At 47.3% G+C, this 19,665-nt stretch overlaps 3 protein-coding genes across 4 annotated transcripts in view; 1 reads left to right on the top strand and 2 right to left on the bottom strand.

Moving 5' to 3' along the window:
- Nucleotides 1-535: 535 nt before the first annotated feature.
- On the bottom strand, nucleotides 536-7,807 carry LOC144138122 (uncharacterized). 2 transcript variants are annotated; one of them, XM_077670237.1, is made up of 4 exons: nucleotides 7,612-7,807; nucleotides 7,242-7,395; nucleotides 3,972-4,269; nucleotides 536-2,368 (listed from the first exon to the last, which is right to left on the bottom strand). In XM_077670237.1, the coding sequence occupies exons 1-4, from the start codon at nucleotides 7,684-7,686 to the stop codon at nucleotides 2,065-2,067; spliced, it is 831 nt and encodes a 276-aa protein (XP_077526363.1). In that variant the 5' UTR covers nucleotides 7,687-7,807; the 3' UTR covers nucleotides 536-2,064. The 2 variants fall into 2 exon arrangements, with proteins under 2 accessions (XP_077526363.1, XP_077526361.1); XM_077670235.1 differs by lacking the exon at nucleotides 7,612-7,807 and having other exon boundaries at nucleotides 7,242-7,574.
- A 99-nt stretch (nucleotides 7,808-7,906) lies between these two features.
- Dph1 (diphthamide biosynthesis 1) lies at nucleotides 7,907-10,148 on the top strand. The gene is made up of 2 exons (XM_077670234.1): nucleotides 7,907-8,828; nucleotides 9,463-10,148. The coding sequence occupies exons 1-2, from the start codon at nucleotides 8,086-8,088 to the stop codon at nucleotides 9,977-9,979; spliced, it is 1,260 nt and encodes a 419-aa protein (XP_077526360.1). The 5' UTR covers nucleotides 7,907-8,085; the 3' UTR covers nucleotides 9,980-10,148.
- A 5,909-nt stretch (nucleotides 10,149-16,057) lies between these two features.
- Nucleotides 16,058-19,665, bottom strand: part of Retm (real-time) — a 68,701-nt gene continuing 65,093 nt past the window's right edge. The window contains exon 11 of the mRNA XM_077670238.1: nucleotides 16,058-19,194. Within this exon, the coding sequence (XP_077526364.1) occupies nucleotides 19,098-19,194 (97 nt within the window). The 3' untranslated portion in view covers nucleotides 16,058-19,097. The remainder of the gene's footprint in view (nucleotides 19,195-19,665) is intronic.

The following is a 19,665-nucleotide window of genomic DNA, read 5'->3' on the forward strand; positions in this document are numbered from 1 at the left end:
CAACACAGTTCAAAGTACAGATAAGTGCTGTCTGGTCATACTCCGTTTTGTTCTTTTGCGCTGTTTATTCATTTGTAGCGCAAGCTACACTACGCTGCCTCGGGCGGTCTTCGCGGGGTTACCAATTTTGCCCTTGAGCGCTTGATGTCAAACCACACCCCCTTCCGCAAGCGCCCGGCACGGGGCAGCGGGCCGATAACGGGGAGAGACAGGCGAGGAGGCCGCCACCGCAGCGATAAGCGCGCGTCTCTAAGGAAGGCCACGAGCGGCGCACCACGTGCGATTTCGTAAGACGAACATCCAGCTGTGGTCCCCTCGTACAGCAGCGAGGCCGTAAGAATGAGGGAAAACGCTACTGTTGCGAACAGCTTCGCTACCTTCAAGTCCTACATAATAGTGTGAGCTCCCTTCAGTTTTTTTTTTAAATGCACGAAGCAATCAACACAATCTTCCTCCTTAACAAGCAAGTGGCTTAGGCTGAAAAGTGTGCAAGATGTTTTAGGCCACAAGGTCAACCGTAATAACCACACAAAACTGGACAAAGACTCACAGTGTTCGCTTTTATTTGATCCACGAACATGGGCACCTTATTGCACCCTACATATAGTATAAAATACACGACAAAGGCATTTGACCATGAAAAAACAGACATTGTGACCTTGTAATATTGAACACAAGGACTAGGCAGCGATATCGTTTGTAAGGAATCTCAAAAAAAGTGTGAAATACAGTATAAAAAACCCCAGCAAAAACAAATCTGTGGTCACATGTCTGATAGACAAGAGGATAGAAAAAAATCCCGTCTTTCTGGCATAAAAATGGTAAGAGTATTGGCGCAGCTGCACGAATAATTAAAATTATAATCTCTGGTCAAACTTGGTGTTCAAATGGAAGACTTGCATCATTCGAGTGCTACTGTTGATCAAACTATAAAATGAACACGGCAGTATGGTCACGCCACGTTGTAAAGACAAAATAAACAACGTTTCCGTTGTTTCCGAGTACACCAAGTATTGTTGCAAAAAAGCTCAATGTATCCACAATGCATTCTCGCATGTGCACCTCTTTAGTATTAGCATGCAGAGTGGACAAAATCAGTGGCAAAAGAATTCCCACATCACATTGCACATGCACGAAATTAGTCAACATAATCCCTGTCTTGTATGAATGTCCTTGGTCTGGTGAATAGCTGTCTGGTATCACACGTGGGAATGATTAACTCTGCCAAATGTCAGTAAAAACACCCTATAACAGTCAATTTAGCAGTAAATGTTTCCCAAACAGCCTTCGAAAGCACAAAATGTACAGCGAATGCAACAAAAGTCATTGCGTAGCAACGCTCATTTTGGTAACAATACTTATAACCCACTGCACATTTCCCACTTTAAGCATGTTCATGTCTTTTAACACAAAGACTACAGCAATAAACTTACGGCAAGACAATAGATGCACTTGTTCAATGTTTAAAAGTAGCAAAGCTGCATTTGTTCTACATTTCTATGTTGCACATTCTCAGAACAACAATAAAAGTAAGAAGAATATGGTACAATAATGTTTGCCCTGTATTTACAGAGGCATTCGTATATGAACATTGATTAAAAATCAGTAAGAAAACTAAATTTCGAACAGGACATTCACACGCAACGCACACAGTCTCCTCCTCAAACTCCCAGAAAGGTTACAAAATATTGAGCAAAGATGCGCAGGAGACTGCAGCTACTGGAAAATTATTCTACAGCACCACAACGCAGGTTGTACACCTTCAACAGTCTGACACGAACTTGTTGGCCTAGATTTCTCATTCCATAGTGCCAAGCCATTAATATGGAATTTGATACCATGCTGTTGCTCTTCACAAGATTACACTTGATCACGGTTCAGGCTACTGGTCTGTTCCTACTGACCAGGTTGGTTGTACACAGGTAACGAGAACATCGATCAGATTTAGCACTGAATAGAATGATTCGCTGATAGCATGCAGCTACCTTGTTCGTCGTATCAAAACACCATTACAACTTGGGGATTGGTCCGAAGACGTCTGCCCGGCAGTGTGGCATAGGCTGCCTACAGGGGCCCCTTGTCGAGGGTCTTCTGGATGGAGCTGCGCAGGTTGTCCTGGAGGAAGCGCTTGAGGTGCCTCCGGTTGATCATGGTGCCAAGGTTCCCGATCTGGGAGGCGAACCAGCTCACCACGGGCACGCTGGGCACCTTGACCCAGATCTGGCTCAGTTCGGTGACCGTGAGCGACTTGACGGTGGCCTTGGCGTCGGGACGGTCCAGCGGCTGCTGCAGGAACACGTCCACCGTGGCTCGGTCCGCGTGCGCGATAAACTGGCCGGTCACCCCGGGGATCGGGGTGAAGTTCCACCTGGGAAACACAATCACCATTGATAACAGGGCATTAGCCGATTCAGGCAAGCACAGCACTGCTTTCATTGGGGAATGCACCACGACACCCTTGTGTGGGGTACGCTATTCACTGCCAGAGCAACATTGAGACCACGGGGAAATACCCTTGCTGGAGAATGCTCTGCGAAATCCAAGGACACAATAAATTTTTGTAAGTTCTGAATGTGAAAGCATGAAAGTACAGTTGAACACCTCAGATGCCTCACTTCTGCCTCGCACTGTTGAGGGGCTTCGCAATTTCGCCACTTGAGATGCTTAGCTTTACAAGCCACCTTAATGCCTTCAAATGGCTTCGATCTGTCTCCTACGTGTTGCACTACTGCTCACTCCGGCCATTTTGTAATGGGAGGATTGACGACGATGGCAAATTTCACTGCTTGTTCATTCCTTCCCTTCATCTCTGGGTACACTGGTGGAGACGACCCTGTCCCACTATTGCCAAGTTTAAGATCGCGGCATGGAATGCCTTGTGCTGTGAAATGCCTCCAAGTTTTATAGTTTTCTATTGCAGGCACCACAGCTGCCTCGTTTCTCACTCGAGCTCGTGCCATGGAACGCCACCAAAGGAGCTGCTCTGCTATAAATACTAGACGCCGGCCTTTTCTCCAAATAGACCATTTAAGACCTTTGCCTTAACAAGTGACACCTACAGCAGACAGCTGGGTAAGGCTGATCATCAGCACTTCAACACGTACCAAGGGCGCAACAGTAAACATGAACAAAGAAAGGAGAAACCACTTGCGCTGTATCATTCCTTTGTGTTTATGTCTACTTTTGCGCTGCTCAGGTTTCACACGATAAGCGAACAGCAGCAGCTCCTTTGCACACACTCGCACCTTGACACAGCACAGTGAAGCAGAGTGGTGGCCCTGCCCTGTGCCCATTGGAGGGAGTAATAAGACGTGTCACATTATTTCAAGTGCTGTTGACCAATGTCTCTGTTCACCAAGGAAATGTTTGGCAGCCTTTCCGTTTATGAAAGCCTGCCGTATGTGCATCAAGAAACCACAGTGGAAAAGAAAAAATTAAAGCCATTCCACTCAACGTGAAAGCTGGCGGAAGTGCAGAGCAGTGATTCGCCATAATGGGCTGTAGCGCCATTATCCACTCACTGCTACCACCCAGTGGAATTCAAATTTCCCGCCTTCGCAGTGCTCGCGCGCCCCCTGCCTGAAGCAGCACCAGCGGAAGTTCTGTTCTTTTTGTGCTAGCTTTTCCTCATGCATGAGCCGGCGTTGCACTGCCACTTTGCACTATCGTAAAAACCAACCCAACGAGCGTTCCTAACTAAATGAACATGGGCGCTGGTGGTTAGTTATTAGTTATGTATATTTTGCTCCAAATGTACCTAGTTTTCTTTGCACTAGACAACGAGGAGATGTATGACAGGCACCAGCGGTTCACGAGTTTTGAACGCTTATGACTGTATAAACCGCCTGGCTTTCAAAGCCTCTGGGTTAGGCCGCCACGACAGAACGCCGTGTGGCTCTACCTGGGTCCAGCGAGCGAGCTACGACAAAAAGGCGAGCCCCTAAAGTGCTCTGCACTTAAAAGAGACCTGCCTGTAGCGGACGTGTGGCTGCACCAGCCCCATGAGCATGGTGAGGTTGGCGTAGTCATTGCCGCAGACCAGCTGCGGCGGGTGGCGCAGCTCAAAGTTGCTCAGGCCCCACAGGACGCCGTCATGGAGCCGCAGGGGGGCGATCTCGCTGGGCAGGTGGAACGGTTCCTCCTTGCGAAGCCGCTCCCGAATCCGCTCCACGAGCCGATCGAGCCGCGCCTGCTGATCGACGTCATTGTTGCAGAGGGGCGCAATGTCCCGCTTCGCGTGGTGCCGGTGGGTCGCCAGGGCAGCCACGCCTGGAAGCAGGAGGCCACAAGAGGTCGGCTCGGATCCTCAACCCCCGCCCTTTAACCCTTTGATGCCTAAAGCTTTAATTTTTTGCTTAATGTTGCGAAACCTTTTTATGACGTATGAGGACTTCAGACATCGGCAATATGAAGTCAGAAAAAGTTTGGTTCATTAGGACAGACACTAGGACACACTGGGCACTGGCTGCCCGTATATCAATTGACCAGAAAGCTACAGCATGATTTACGATTCAAGTGAAGACAATAACGTAGAGTTTCTACTGCTATCATTTGTAGTAACAACGAAATTACACAATTTCGGTTACCTGTCACTGGCCCATCAAGCCACCCAGGCTCAATACGAGTTGACACGCGTAAATGAAACTTTTTTAGCACACGGAAGTACCTGCTGCACTTTATTTTCTAGCTTTTGAAGGTCCAGTAACCTTTGTTTGTTAACAGATGGTGTTAAATGTTGAGAAAACGACGAAGTGCACGAGAAAAATATTGTTTGAGTTGTTGCTCCTGAGCAGCATTGGGCATGAGAGGGTTAATAAGTACAGCAAAAGTGCTTACAGCAGCCAATAAGGTGCATCGTAGGGCTGGTTGGTACAGCATAACTGAGGAGTAAATAGCACGACAAAGTCCGTGACAAAGTGTGACAAAGCACAACAAGTCCGTGACAAAGGACAGGGAGAGCTCACACGAATAGGAATAGAGCACTACAGAGCGGTGCATTAACAGAGCAACGTGGTAATGGCTGGAGCATAGAAGACTATGGAAGGCATCATACAAACTGTGCAAAAAAAAAAAAAAAATGTGTGGGGAACAGGAAGAGGAAACAGACAAGATGGTATTTGTTGCACTATTTTCGCAATGCATCCAATCGGAATCCCCGGATTACCTTTAGTCCACTGTATCCTCTGAGCTGTTTCTCTCTTCCAAAGCACCGCGAAAAACCTTATGCACATCATGCGTGCATGTTTCTTTCTCAGTCCAATATCTGCTGATTCAGGCCCTTTCTGCTTTATAAATGCAAGGCCTGTCTTGCAAACGTTGGCTAGTGTTCTGGTATCAATTGATCCCGCTTTCTTCTAAGTCAATTTCAGATATCACATAAACCGCATAGCTACTGCAAACAGTGCCTGTAAATGAGAGGAATACACATGTTTACCTGCTCACCATTGGTGACAATGTTCATCTAGACATTATGTTTTCAGTACAAAGAAAACTGTTGTTGGAATTTCGGACAAAACATCAGTGTGCGAAAAGGGCACAGCATAATTAGAAATGCAAGTTATGTTGTAGGTTTACAAAGACCACATTTGATTCACACTAGCAATTCATGTCCAATTCTTGCTAGCCTGCCGGACACTAGTTCTGACTATTCCTGACCTTTTAAGTCATTCCCGAGGAACTCCTGCCTCGCAGATTCAAGATGGACTAAGTACTTGAGTGGCTGTTCAAAAATACACAACCACGCATGGTTGTGCAGCGGATTTTATTCATGTACGACGACACGTTTACAGCATGCAGGCACAGAGAATTGGCCCTTTTCATAGACGACATATTTCCTTAATAAAAAATCAGTTGATGGTCAGCGTTGCATCCCGTTTTTACGTATGCCTTCCCCTAGCCTCCATTGTTAAATGAACAAGAAAGACTGTCCATTCAGCAGAAGTCCCGTCTCTCTTGTCATTCATTTCTGAGCTCAAAAGCCCCTAATAAGTGTGGTAAATAGGTATTGATGAACAGCATGTGGAAATAACTTCCTCACACTCGACATATCTAGAAAAACTACGATCAGAGGAGTTCAATCAACGACCAACATGCACCAGAAGCACACAGCCTTGCAGAATAAAATCACAGACAAAGCTGAATAATGGGCATGATGAAGACCCGAATCAATGCTTGTGCTAGACGTGGGGCTGTACGAGTAGCATACAAAGCTTTTCAGTAGGTATTACTAGAGTAGCAGCTCATTGTTTTAGAATTTTAGATCATTTGAGCTGACTAGTTTAGTTTGTCTACCTGTGCTTCACCTGTGAAGGGGCCACCAATGATGGTGCCAATTTACCCTATGCAGTGAAGGGACACCGTGACTATGTCCAAGCACTACATATAACGAAACGTTAACAGTGTAATCTTCTTCATGGAGTGGAATACGTTCTCGTTGCCAGATATGCTGTATTCACCACGGACATTATTACCGCTCAGGTAGTTGGTAAAAACCTTGTTGCGGAAAACATGAACTGAGCACGTGGAGGAGAGGATGGAACATCACTGCGGCTATCTGCACATTGCTGGTTATGGAGGAAGCCATTCAATATTATCCTCTTCTGCTTCTGTTTCACATGGCACACACAGATGTTGCCAAGTACCGTTTGAATACTCAAAAAAGAACGGTGCAGATCACTTTTAAGATTACAAAGAAAGTGACAATACAAATATACCTTATAACATTTCCAAGGACTCCCTGACGACGCATTATACTTGTTCTGCTTTTGTCAATTTACTTCAGATCTCTTATTTGTTTTCAAGAAATTCGAACTCAAGGGTTCTACTGCATTACCAACCGTAACCTATTTTGGCCATTTATCTTGCGTGTTCAGCAACTAAAAGCGCGTTGGCTGAGCGAATTCCACGCCCTCTCAACAGCAACTACTGCAAAGCCGTCGACCGTGCCGCTAAGTAAACATTCGATCAGATAACGCTCAAGCCGCCATGGCCCGCGCAAAGTTCCAAAATCGAAGAAAGCGAATTTCGTTAGCACAGCAAGAACTGCCCTTGTTTACAAGAGCATATTTGCACATGCGCAGCACGGTCTGTTTGCATGTTTGCGGCTTGAACAAGGCCGAATGCGCTGCTTTGTTTTCGCTAACGAGGAAATGCAAAACTTCAACCGCGACCCCGTCTCAAGGCAATCAAAATGGCACCCACGTTGGCGCTCCCGCAATGAAAAATCGCGGTGTCGGACTCACCAGCGACCGCGCAGGCAGTCAGAACGAAGACCGCGAGAACCTGCATGGTTGTTTTCAGCGCACTGCGTTCGCCGTGGTGGCCCTGAAACCTGTCGACACTGACGAGTTTCGAAGGTCTCCAGGCGTCAACAGTTGACCGAGTTAGCTGCCGCAGCTGGCTCGTCCGGTCGCGTGAGGAGGAAAAAAGTGCCGAGAATGAGATAAGCGGCGGCGCGGCAACGTGCAGCAGAATCAAAACAAGAAATGAACACGGCACGAGACGCTGACGAAGGCCGCAGGGCTTCGTCATGCAAGGCCCCCGAAATGCGATCTCACGGGCGCAAGACGAGCCCCAAGAGAGGGCGAGAATGATACGGGCGTTTTGTCAGACCTGATTAACAACGTTGTCCGCGACTCCGCGCAGCTCTCCTCCCCTCCTCGTCGTCTCGAGTTCTTCGAAAGTCATAGGCTTCAACTTCCGCCTTACATGCCTGCTGGCTTACGGCAACAATATAAACGGGACAGTCCCAGCTGAAAGCAAAACCAAACTTTGCGGCTGCGGTTATGTTGCCGGTTACCTACAAAGTAACACCGCGTCACCTGTAACTGCTTGCACATTTTTGTGTGAGAAGGAATCGAATCGAAAGGCTTCTTTCCCCGTGAAAGCAATAAAGGCTTAAAACGAATCCACATTTCCTCCAGTGCCACTGAAACCCTAATGAGGCTAAAAGATTGACGAAGAATGCCCAGATTTTAATGTGACAAAAAGCTGGCAAAGGCGAGAAAATAAGAATGTCATCGCTATCGTCACTAAAAACATGGCTGCGCCCTTAGTTCGTCGCATGAAGGAAAGAAACTAGTAAGCATGACTGAAAGTGGTGTTGTAACGGTCGTCGCCAACCCGACTCGCAAAGTTTTTTCAGCGCGGAAGCCGGGCGCCCGAACCACTAGTCAAGTCCCCGCAGAGATCGCCGAAGACCCCGAGATATTGGACGCGCTGCGCTGCTTGCCAGCCAACTACAACTTCGAAGTTCCCAAAACAATCTGGAGAATACGCCAGCTTGGAGCCCGCTGTGTCGCGCTGCAGTTTCCCGAAGGCCTGTTAATATTCGCCTGTCCCATCGCGGACATCCTCGAGAAGTTCACCGGCTGCGATGTGGTCATACTCGGCGACGTCACCTACGGCGCCTGCTGCATCGACGACTTCACGGCCCGCGCCCTGGGCTGCGACCTCATGGTCCACTACGGACACAGTTGTCTCGTACCCGTCGACCAGATGAGTGGCCTTAAAATGTTGTACGTCTTTGTCGACATCAAGATCGACGTTCTGCACCTCGTTGATAGCATCAAACGCAACTGGGGTGCCGACACGCCGCTGGCTTTGGTCAGCACGATTCAGTTCGTGGCGACCATACAGGTTGTTGCCGCGGAGTTGAGAAGTTGCGGCTACAAAGCAAGAGTGCCGCAGATTCGGCCGCTCAGCCCGGGCGAAATTCTGGGCTGCACTTCACCGATAGTCGATGAGGGCGAAGTGGTGATCTACGTTGGCGACGGTCGGTTCCATCTGGAGTCTGTGATGATCGCAAACCCAGACGTCAAGGCATACAGGTGAGCGGTCTGTGTGTTTCTTGCGCTGTTTGGGACAACCTTTGGGACACGCCATTAGTGTAACTCTTCTGCTCTAGCAGTCCATTTGAGTGTAGAAATATGGTTGCCACTCGTTAGGTGTTTAAGGGACCATAAAGACGAAACACAAGTTAGGTTGAATAAAAAGACTGCTTTGTCGCGATAAAAATTTTAGCAGTTTTACGGCAAGCTTCAAGCAAGTAATAGAGATAATAAAGACAACATGCGAAGCAGTGGAGCGTCCCTAGCCACTTTGCGGCAATTTTTCAATGACGGCACAGAATTTTGTTTGTGCGTTTGGCCAAGAAACATGGCCATGCAGTTGTAGGGAGGCCTCTAGTTTCGTTTGATCGCATCACCATTTCAGCGCTAATTTGAAGTTATCGCACTGGAAATTGTTTTTAGTGCTGGCCTGTATCATCGCTTCTGCGCCTTTTATGCCACTGCAGTGCAAAATTTGAAAGTTTTTCAATATTTCCTGCTTTTTTCGATTAAAAGATGTCTTTTGTGGCAGTAATAGAGTGGAGTGAGTTACCAAAGGCTAGTCCTTCCAAGCTGGATAAAGTTGTATTTTGTCTATATGGCCCCTTCAAAGGCACGTTTGTCTTGAACGCAGGTACAACCCGTACGACAAAACCCTGACCGAAGAAAGCTACGACCACGCGACAATGCAGAAGGTCCGTCGAGCAGCCATAGAAAAAGCAGCCACAGCTGGAACCTTTGGCGTCATCTTGGGCACCCTGGGCCGCCAGGGCAACCTTCAGGTTGCCGACGGCCTGAAGAAAACGCTGCTTTCCTCAGCGGCGTCTTCTGGATCTCCCGTATCGAAAAAAGTCGTGATCGTCCTGCTCTCGGAGATTTTCCCGAAGAAGCTGGAGCTATTCCGTGGTGTGGACGCCTGGGTGCAGACGTCGTGTCCCCGCCTGTCGATCGACTGGGGCCTCGCTTTTGACAAGCCCGTTCTAACGCCGTACGAAGCGAACGTGGCCGTGCGAACGGTGAATTGGCAGGAGCGCTACCCCATGGACTTTTACGCTAAAGACAGTCTGGGCCCGTGGACACCGAATCACAAGCCGTGTGCCCCGAAGGTTGAGGGAAAGTGTGCGGACTGCCAGTGCAAAGGGACCAGCTGAGAGCAGCGATGCGCTTTCAGAGAAAGTAGAGCTTGCGTAACCGCTTCTAGCGACTAATCGGAAGTGTGTGGGTTGTTTTTGCTCGTGGCTGCATGGGGGCATGCCTATTGTATTGAATTACAGCCTCTTATAAAAACAATAGTCTTTCCTTGGCTACTCAATCGCAAAATCGTTTGTTTGTCATTTAATTCAACCACCTGGCCCAAAAATAGGTCAAAGAATGTGTGGACACAACTGCAGCCATGATTGATGCATGTACACACCATTCAGTGTAAAAGAAATTTCGGGCATATTAGAGACAAAATATAGGTAAATAACCACAAGTAACAGTGTTCTTTTAATTAAGAATACACGGTGGTTTGGTTTTTACGATGCAAATGAAAAAAAAACGTTTTAGAACTGTGATTAAGAGGGGCAAAGTAAAAGCAAAGGCTAAAGCAAAAGGTAAAGACGCGAGCAGTGCTAACGCGGGAAAATCGGCATTGCGCAAACCTCCTTTGCATTCATCAATAAAGAAGCGATACGGGAGGGGAAGTGGTAGTGGCAGCGGGAGACTGTTGTCTTTCAACAACACTCGCTGCAAAGCAAGAAGCAAGCAGACACACTGCTAATTCTTATGTCCATGCATCTTGGAGCCTCCCGTTTCGAATGAACTCATTTCTCGGCAAATTTTTTCTGTAGTTGGAAGTCACACTTTTGATGCTCAGTTGCCTGAGAGTGCAAAGCCGAAATGCTATTTCGCATGCCTGAAAACACTGCATGCTTTGGACTTCTTTTGAGCATACCAACAGTTTAGTAAAAAATGCAAGCTGCGTGCATATATAGTAGCAACAGGCCGGTTTTCAATGACATTGCATTCATAGCTTGAGAGTGAAAACTGAAGGACATGGTACAAAAAAAAAAAAAATGTGCGAGCAAGTCTCAGCCCCAGGGCACTTGGCTGCCCACTGCACCAGACATGGGTGCTCTGCAAAATTCGGAAGCACCACGACCCTCTTTAAATCTTCAAAAACGATCAACCGCGAGATATGGGAAGCCTTCGCCATCCGAAAAGAAAAAGACTGTATCAGTTCGCCATCGATTGCACTGTCGACAACTGAGATGGCACTACTTGACAGTTCGTAGGCAAGCGCATGCGCATGACAAATATTGTATACACTTTCAGCGAGGTTGATTAACTCCACCTTTCACGTCATCTGAATTTTTCCTTTAAAGTTGTGTTTGTTGTGATTAATAAATCAGTTGGTAGTGTGCGCTTCATTTGTGTGTAATTTGTCGTCCTTGTCCTGCCTAGCGCCAGCAATGTTCCGAGTGCTTTTGTATACTTAAAGGGGCCATGCAGACAAAATACAAGTTAGTTTTATTCGAAAGATTTCGTATTCTATAGTGCCCCCAGCGCTTGTTCTGAAGCAAACGATGCTTTATTCACTGATAAATCAATCAATTTATGTTAAAATTTTGATTCTCCCGCGAAATCCTGTGTTTTCACGACGTCTGCAATGACATCACAAGAACAGGTCTTCAAGCTGCTGCAGAGTTTTGTTTACCATTAGTCAACCTAGATGGCGCCACCATACCGCAACGGGAAGTTTTCTGCCTTTGCTTTGTTTTTGACCGTATTTGTACCCGGCTTGGTTTTGTTAAGGTAGAAAATAATCGTTTTGTGAAACACTGTGTTCGCTCGACTAATATGGTCATGGAAGGCACCGTCGCTTATGCCAATGGGCCAGTGTCGTTGCGGGAAATAAGCTCATATGTATCATCCCGTATTGACCATTGCCATAAGGTATACATTCCCCACTGCAACACTAACTCATTGTTTGCCTCTTTCATTCCCAAAAATGCTAACGAATGGAATCACCTGCCCCCTGCAATGGCTAGTATAATCGATGTACCTTCATTTAAGACTTCCGTCGGAAATTACTTTTGTTCCTTATAATTGCATTTATGCTATTGACTCTGTTGTGTATGCTACTTTGCATTTTTGTTGTCCACTATTGTTTTTGTTGTGGTTACTCCCAATGATTTGTTTCACTTTTGTTTTTTTCTGGTGATAATGCCAGTGACCACTCCCTTCTGTAACGCCCTCTGGGCTTTGAAGGTATTGAAATAAATAAATAAGGCAACCCCAAAGCGCCGCAGTGCTTGTGCCTGTAGTACCAGCAGCAGTACGCATCGGTACTTACTTTCGTAACTTCCACTGTTCACCCCACCATTCGTGCTGCTATAAAAAGAATGTGCCCTAAATTTAAGTGCAAAGAGCTCATTCAGCAAGCTTGTAGGCCCCGCCTAATTTGCATTTTCTTTTGCCGGCCTCAGCCAAACGCACAGCAGGCACATAGGACATCATAGATTCTGTTGCCGGAAATGAGCTAGTGGGTTGCACGGCCATTACCTTTTTTCCTAATTATGTAGCGTATTTGGGCGAAGCTTTTGTTAAAAGTGGGGTCAGTGTGATTCTTACAAGCAGTGGTGGAACAGACAACTGGCTACTTGGAGCAGTGCTTGGAGCAGCAAAAATGTAGATTTGGAGCACCCTTTCCAGCTTTTGGAGCAGGTTATTTTGGACCACTTAAATTGTCATGCAAGGACTGCTACCCGAGTCAAGCGCGATTCCTCGACATGCAATTAAACTGCAAAATAAAGAGAACCATACAGATCATAAAAGCACCAAAAGAAGCTTTTAGATGTTTTTGTTTCAAAAATTTATTTGAAGCACAAAAAAAAACTAATTCAAGAGAACAATTGTACAAGGAGCCTCATTGCTTTCTGCACGACACTGGACAGGTTTACTTACTTTTCTGCAAACAATGATGCTTTGAAAGAGCTTCCGATAGCTTCATCTGGCCCTCCTTCAAAAGACTTTGACCACTCTGAACATCACCAAAGCACTTCTTACTCATGCCTCTTGAAATGAGGAGGTCAGCGTTACTCAGCATCTTCTTGGCTGAGTCGAGCGGCGGGCTGGAGGAGCGGCGTGCGCGCACTTTCATACGGCCTGCGCTTCGGGTATAGTTCCCACTTTTCACCGCCGCTAGTTCGTGGCGCTGCGGACCAACCCTCGCCGGTTGACCTACAGCACGGGCGGGGTAGAGCGGCGGCGCGCGCGCATTGGCCACTGCCCTAGCCCTGCCGTGGCTACACGTGATACCTGTCCGTGTAAATTTAGATGTGCGTCTAAAATAGGCGACTCCTTCCCCCCTTCTGAATGTTCGGTCTAATAGGGTCAAACAGCCTAACATTATCACTCGGAAGCGCCTAATGAAAAAATTGAAAGAAACATTTTAACTCGGGGCACATGAAGAAAAATATGCGAGGCCTCCATATCTTATCAGCGACTGTATTATATGAAAATGGTGCGGCAGGCAATAAACGCGGCATTTTCCGTGACTGAAATATCAGTTCTTATTTTTCCTTTCGGATGATGTCTTGGTTTGCACACGCACAGGGCACAACCAGTGACGCGAATGATTTCCCGCCGAGGGAGATACGGTTATCGCTTAGCTAAACGTGTTTGTGCTGCTCACGCTCCGGTCGGGCTGAGCGGACCGCTGGCAGCGAGCGCACTGTCAAAAACATACAGCTAAAACTCTTAATCATGCAACTGAAGTGCACAACCAGTCTTCTTTTTGGTGAGATATAGCAGCGAAGGCATTTATTGGTACCGGTGATATTTAGGGTTGCCACCTTTCCCCGAGAAAAAAACCGGCCCTTCGGGGAGGGAAGGGGGAGGGGCGTGGTATATAGAATATTTAATTTGTGTTTAAAAAAGACGCCATGTATTTGACATGCGGCGCCATTCATTGTCGCGTTTTCAAAGAGAGAATCAACATTAGTTTGTACTGAAAGTGATTGAGAGCTTGGTTATTGCTCTGTATGTGCTTTACTGAAAAGTAACCGCAATTTCTGATCGCGGCGGAAGCATTTCGTCGTTTTGTTCCTATCTTAAGTCCCCCTTCATCTCAGGCAGCGCGCTCGCCCGCGTATTTTCTCTGCTCGCGCGTCTTTGCGCAGCTTGTCGACACATATGTATCGTCTTAGTTGTTGAATTGATGCTTATAAAACACCAAAATGGACATAATCACGTACAGCACGAGGGCCAAAAAACCGGCCAATGACGGCCGGTTTTAAGTATGGGCCAGCAACCGGCCCGCTCGTGCGGCAAGCGTTGTCGGCTCGCTCGGCCAGAGGCGATGCGTCGACTAAGAAAAAAAGAGGGTTGGGGGGGTAGAGGGTTAGAGTTCCTGAATATAACTCCCCTCGGGGAGCAGAGTTGCGCGTTCATCCGCCACTTTGAGTTCCAGGTCGTGCGGGAAAGCCACCCGTCTCGCATGTAGGAGCTGACGCCGGGCCGCCGCGCTAGCGACAGCGGCGAGGAGGAGTGGCGACGATAGGCGCGAACAAAAACCGGCGCACCATAGTCGGCTGCTTATCAGCTGAGTTGCCGCTGCTGCCACCGCTTCCGCGACCGCCGATGCCCAGTTGAGCAGAACTGACTGAATATGGGGTATTGTGCGCAGCGCTGAAAGCGGGCTTCACTGTCGAACTGGAACCCGCGGCATGTGGCAGTCAGACGCGCAACTCGTCCGCTACGCGATATACAGGAACTCTACAGAGGGTTGGTTCGAAGCGCCCTCACTCTGTCAAGAATCTGCTGTATCGTTTCCTTGTTGGGTGCGCAGGCCGTATGGAAGTGCGCGCTCGCCGCTCCTCCAGTCCGGCCGTGAGTTTCGTTTTCGTTCCCGGTAGAAACCGCCGTTACCCGCTGACTATTTTGGAGCAGACATGGAGCAAATATTCAAAATAACACGCTTTTGGAGCAGCATGGAGCAGGGTGACCTTCTTGGCGCAGCTTGGCGCAATTGGCGCAGCAGTTCCACCACTGTACAAGGCAATCTTTCGAATGAACCAAACTTTTGTTTTGTCTGTGTGGCCCCTTTAAGGTTGTGATAACAACTGGAAGAATGTGTCTCAGTTTTAAAAAGAGGCCCCATTAGCAACCCCCCAAACAGGAAGCAGCTGAAAACGTGTCTGTAATTTTGTGTCTGTTTGCCAAAGTTGCCTGTTACAAAGCCGGCTCAATCATCATGATGCATGTCATGTTACTTTCCCTGGTTCCCTGCTGGCAGAATTCATGACATCAGTGCAAAAGCATGAAATGACCTACTGAGAGAAAAAGTCACTCTTCGGCATCTGTAGCAGAGGAATGATTCCTAAACAGAGAAAGGCCAACAGGGCAAACAGAATGAAAGCAAAGTTCAAAAGTTGAAAAGAACATTAGGTAAATTTGGGTCTAGATGGTAATCGAACCCATGACCAGGGAATATGAATTAAGCATGTATCCCCTATTCCACAACGGTTCCATGGCTCCAGCTGACAAATGGTGGATCTGGGGAATGCGTCGTGGCATTCAGCTTACAAACCGTGTATTAGTGACTTGTACTGAGCACACACGAGTAATTTGAACGCACTAATTACAGAAGTAGCGATTAGGTGAGCAGCAAATAAGTTTTTGCTAACTTGGCGACGAATTGAGCACATATCCCCTACTCCACAGTGGTTTGTTCCATGGCTCTAGCTGAAAAGCGGTGAACCTGGGGAATGCGTTGTGGCCTTCAGCTTACAAACCGTGTATTAGAAACATGTACTGAGCTTACAGGAGTAATTTTAGCATGCTAATTACAGAAGTAGTGATTAGGCGAGCAGCAAATAAGTTTCTGCTAAATCTCTTTGCTTGGCGACGCAAATGCAGGTAAGTGCGAGCCTGGAATTTGGAAAACTGACACACAGTTAGTTTGACGTTGCTGGGCACACCGCAAGACTCAGCATTACGGATACGCAACATTAATCCTGGATATAGGGCTAACAAGGGCATTCTGGCAAGGCTATCAGTCGTAACAACGAAGTAACGAAAAATAGAAACACAGAGAAAATAATGATGGTAATTAGAGGACATGTCTCTCGATTTGACACTAATGCTTTTGCATTGACTACTTAAGGAGGGATTAGGTGCCTTTGTAATTCTTTTTTGCGGTTACTCAAAAGTGTGGAAAGAAGCGAGGAGGAATACAGAACGCATTTTTGAAAAATACACTGAATGCTTTATTTCAGGTATACTCCACTTCTAAAGCAGCAGGAATACACAGACCTCAACATAACAACGCATCCAGTTCACAATGATTTTTGCACCAAAAACCACGCCACTGTTTTGTACGTCTTGCAAAGGGGCAAATAAAAATTCGAAAAGAGGAAGAAATGAAAGAACTTCTTATTAAGTACGTTGTGTAACAATACTAATGAAAAGAAACTTCTGTGAGATGATTATATTAGCCACAATGCAAATAGTGCAACAAATGTCTTCAGCAATGATGGCACTGGGGGAACAATTCTCAAAAATTTACAAAAGGAAAACATCTATTTAACAAGGAGCCAGCACCAACATCAAGGGTATGCAAGTACTTGCAGCAATATTATTCATGCCGCCAATTTGTTGATGGCATTTAAAACTCAAAGCAATGATCAAGTACCAGGAAAACAAATGATCGGTTGAACACTGCTGCCTTCCCGCAAACAAAATCTCATCACGCAGCATTCTCACTTTTTAACATTACAGTCACAATGTTACGAGTCCGCTTCTACTGTCCAGATGGTGCCATCATGCTGTAAGAAAGCTTGGAGAGAAAGTCATGCAACTGAAAAAAAAAAAGAAAAAGGGCCGACTTTTGCAACAAAGGGAAAGAAACAATGAAACATTGACGCAATTACAGCAACAAGGTCACGTGCTCAAACATTGTACCCACCGTCCCAACTTCCTGCTGATGGTCTCCAGCTATGTAAACCTAAAAGCGGCGAGCACCTTCTAACGACGCGTTCTAGTGCTATGCGCACAGCTACACCGGCACTAACACCTCCTCTGTGGAAGAACTTCCCACAAGGCCTTTAGGGCCCTGTCCCTTTCGTCACTCAAGCCTGTGAAGGCAACAAACACGGTTCTCCCCTCCTGCTCAATCAAGAGCAGAAACTGTGCTGTACACAGACTAAGCACTGTCAACTAGGCTGTCGAGCAAACTGATCACACTGACACAAACACTGGAACACCGCTATTATAACACGAGGGGGAAAAAAAGGACACCAACTGTCCGCTTCACGGTCTTGTGGCTGTTAAGACGTCAAGGAAGAACCACCAAGGGTAAAAGGGCTACATATGCTATGCATGGATAAGCAGCGCTTGTATGAATGTGAGCCCACATTGGCCGGACAGCGGCCGGACAGCGGCCAGACATTGGCCAGAAATCGGCCACACAGCAAAGCAGGCAGAAATGGATAACCAACCCAAGCAGCGTAAAAACGCTTGTGGCTGGTTTTTAACAATAGCACCAGTGGAAGACTGTTACGCAGTAACACTTTCAGACACTGCACTTAGGATAGGGCTAAGGGGTAGCACTAACAAAGTCTCGCATGCAGAAGCTTGCGGGAAACTGACATTTCCCTGATGCGGGCACGATTAGCAACTGGGGTATGGGTGAAACAAAAACAAACACGGGCTACTCGGGATTGCATGCAAGCTAAAACAAATCTTTCCACACACTCGCGGAGCGAAGATTGGCGCACATAGCAAGACTGCCTGTACGCAGACAGCATAGTGCCAGGTATGTTGTTTCCAAATTCAGTGTAAAATTTAATAAGCTGGCTCATAACATTCGGAACTTTCTGCCACTGCTCACTTTTACGCAAGCGTGCTGCAGTGAACGGCTCAAAGTGAAGCACGTAAGAAAAATGAAAAGCCGCTTTTGCTGCCATGCCAATCATGCAACGAGAAAAGTCTGCACAGTGTACTGTTAAGGTTGGAAAAAATTAGAGAGCTAGCGCATTCCATGCAAGCGATGTGGGGAGCTAGCAGACACATTCAAGTGGCCGACGCTTTTTACAGCTAGCCTTGTACAATGGCTACACGGGCTGCTCAACAACAGCCTAGAAAATACTTTGATGGTCAACAACACGCCCTCAACTTCACATCCACCGGCAACCTAAAGCTTCAAAGACAATGTGGTAAAAGGCATCCTCATATGCCTGCGGGTAAAAGACGTGTTTGTAGAGACAGACAATATTTGGCCCAAAATTCTGCTCTTGGAACATGTGTCACGAGAATCTGTGTGCGTCTGTGTGTGTGTGATCACCACACCACAAATCAACAGTTCTGCCAACGAGGCTTCGAACAGTGAATAACAGCGACGGACCACAGAAATACTGGAATGACCTTCGAGATCGTAGATATGCTCATGACTTCAGCAGAAAGGCTGTTGGATCAGGATGTCTGTTTGTGCCTTTCTAGTTGTTTCACAGAAGTTTTTTAAGCTACTTGCCAAACCTACTTATTTCTAGATAAAGCAAGAGCACGTTCTAGTTGGCTAATCTAACAAGGAGTTCACAAACAGGGCAGGTCACAACAAGACATGCCAAGACAAACGGGCACAGAAGAGATGGTCCACGTTAAATCACTACAAAGAGTTTTACAACACATGTCATTCAGTAGTACAAAATGTAAGGGCCTCTACGAGTGAACGGGAAGAACTCTACAACGGCGCATGTCTCACGCAGGGTTGTACACTAGAAAAATAGGGTTTGGACTTGTACGGTGAACAGTAAAGCTGTTTCACCAAGGGGGGAAGATCGTTTCTACAAGACGCAGGTCAACACACGAGAGCCTCCTTCAACTGTGGACAGACGGAAACTGCTTTAATCTCCGATGAAGACATCAGGCTGCCTTTGCAGTCATCCCGGCGCAAAAAACAAGCCCTCTCCTCACACCCCGCTCTAAAAACAGCACCAAGCGCATTGCATGCCACTTCAAAATGACACTGGCTCAAAGGTAGCAATCACGGAAAGGTCTCCGAAGGCGCTTTAAAACACTACAACAATGTCGCGGGGCGTCACGTCACGCACGCCTGCTTACGGAACAGCCGTCCTAGCAGCACGGCGTTGGCCAAGGTCTTTGCCGACGGCGACCGTCTCCGTCTTCTCCTGGCTATGGCGATGCACCAGAAACGGCCCCGTGTGATGGCAGGACCGGAAAGTGAATGGGTGATCAGGTGGCAACGTGAGCGCGCCATTACGGGCATCACCTAGACGGGCAGGAGCTTAGCCCCGACGAGTGGTCGCTCGACGAATTGCACGTGTTGCCGCTGTGCGAGGACTGCAGGCTCGACACGGAACCCCTGGAATTTGGAGACGACGGCGCATTTCAGTACCCGGGCACAAAGTATAATACCCCTGTCGCACGGGCACTTTCAGTCGCGATTGAGTTGATCCGGATCGAGCGTTGCTATACGGCAGTTTCAATTGCGATTGAGCCCGGCCCTGCTCGAACTCAATTCTGGTTTCTCAAGCACGATCGACGGAAGCGGTGATACTCTCGTCCCTCCTGACCAATGGCACAAAAGCTGACAACCTCAACTAACGTCAGATATTGTATCAAATAACTTGACCCAAATAATGCGTGTGGTAACATTTATATATTTGTGTATACCTACGACTGCGTGAAGTTACCAGACACTGGCTGCGAAGTAAATTTCTGGTGCCATCTGGCGCACACGAGTGCAACCGGAGCAATTTCTCAATCATGATTGAAATGTGCCCTGTAGCAGCGGCGGTGCGTCGAGTCTGCTCGAAAAGTTAACCGTGCTTTG

Source organism: Haemaphysalis longicornis, unplaced genomic scaffold (assembly GCF_048455015.1).
Source record: "Haemaphysalis longicornis isolate Haplotype H1 unplaced genomic scaffold, Haemaphysalis longicornis Haplotype H1 scaffold_5, whole genome shotgun sequence".
Classification (NCBI taxonomy): domain Eukaryota; kingdom Metazoa; phylum Arthropoda; class Arachnida; order Ixodida; family Ixodidae; genus Haemaphysalis; species Haemaphysalis longicornis.

Excerpts from the sequence above, each read along its gene's own strand:
- LOC144138122 (XM_077670235.1), bottom strand. The coding sequence starts at position 7,530 with ATGACGAAGCCCTGCGGCCTTCGTCAGCGTCTCGTGCCGTGTTCATTT. Across the intron at positions 4,270-7,241 it reads GACTGCCTGCGCGGTCGCTG|GCGTGGCTGCCCTGGCGACC; the intron begins GTGAGTCCGACA and ends TCCTGCTTCCAG. Across the intron at positions 2,369-3,971 it reads CAGCCACACGTCCGCTACAG|GTGGAACTTCACCCCGATCC; the intron begins GCAGGTCTCTTT and ends TGTGTTTCCCAG.
- Dph1 (XM_077670234.1), top strand. The coding sequence starts at position 8,086 with ATGACTGAAAGTGGTGTTGTAACGGTCGTCGCCAACCCGACTCGCAAA. Across the intron at positions 8,829-9,462 it reads CCAGACGTCAAGGCATACAG|GTACAACCCGTACGACAAAA; the intron begins GTGAGCGGTCTG and ends TCTTGAACGCAG.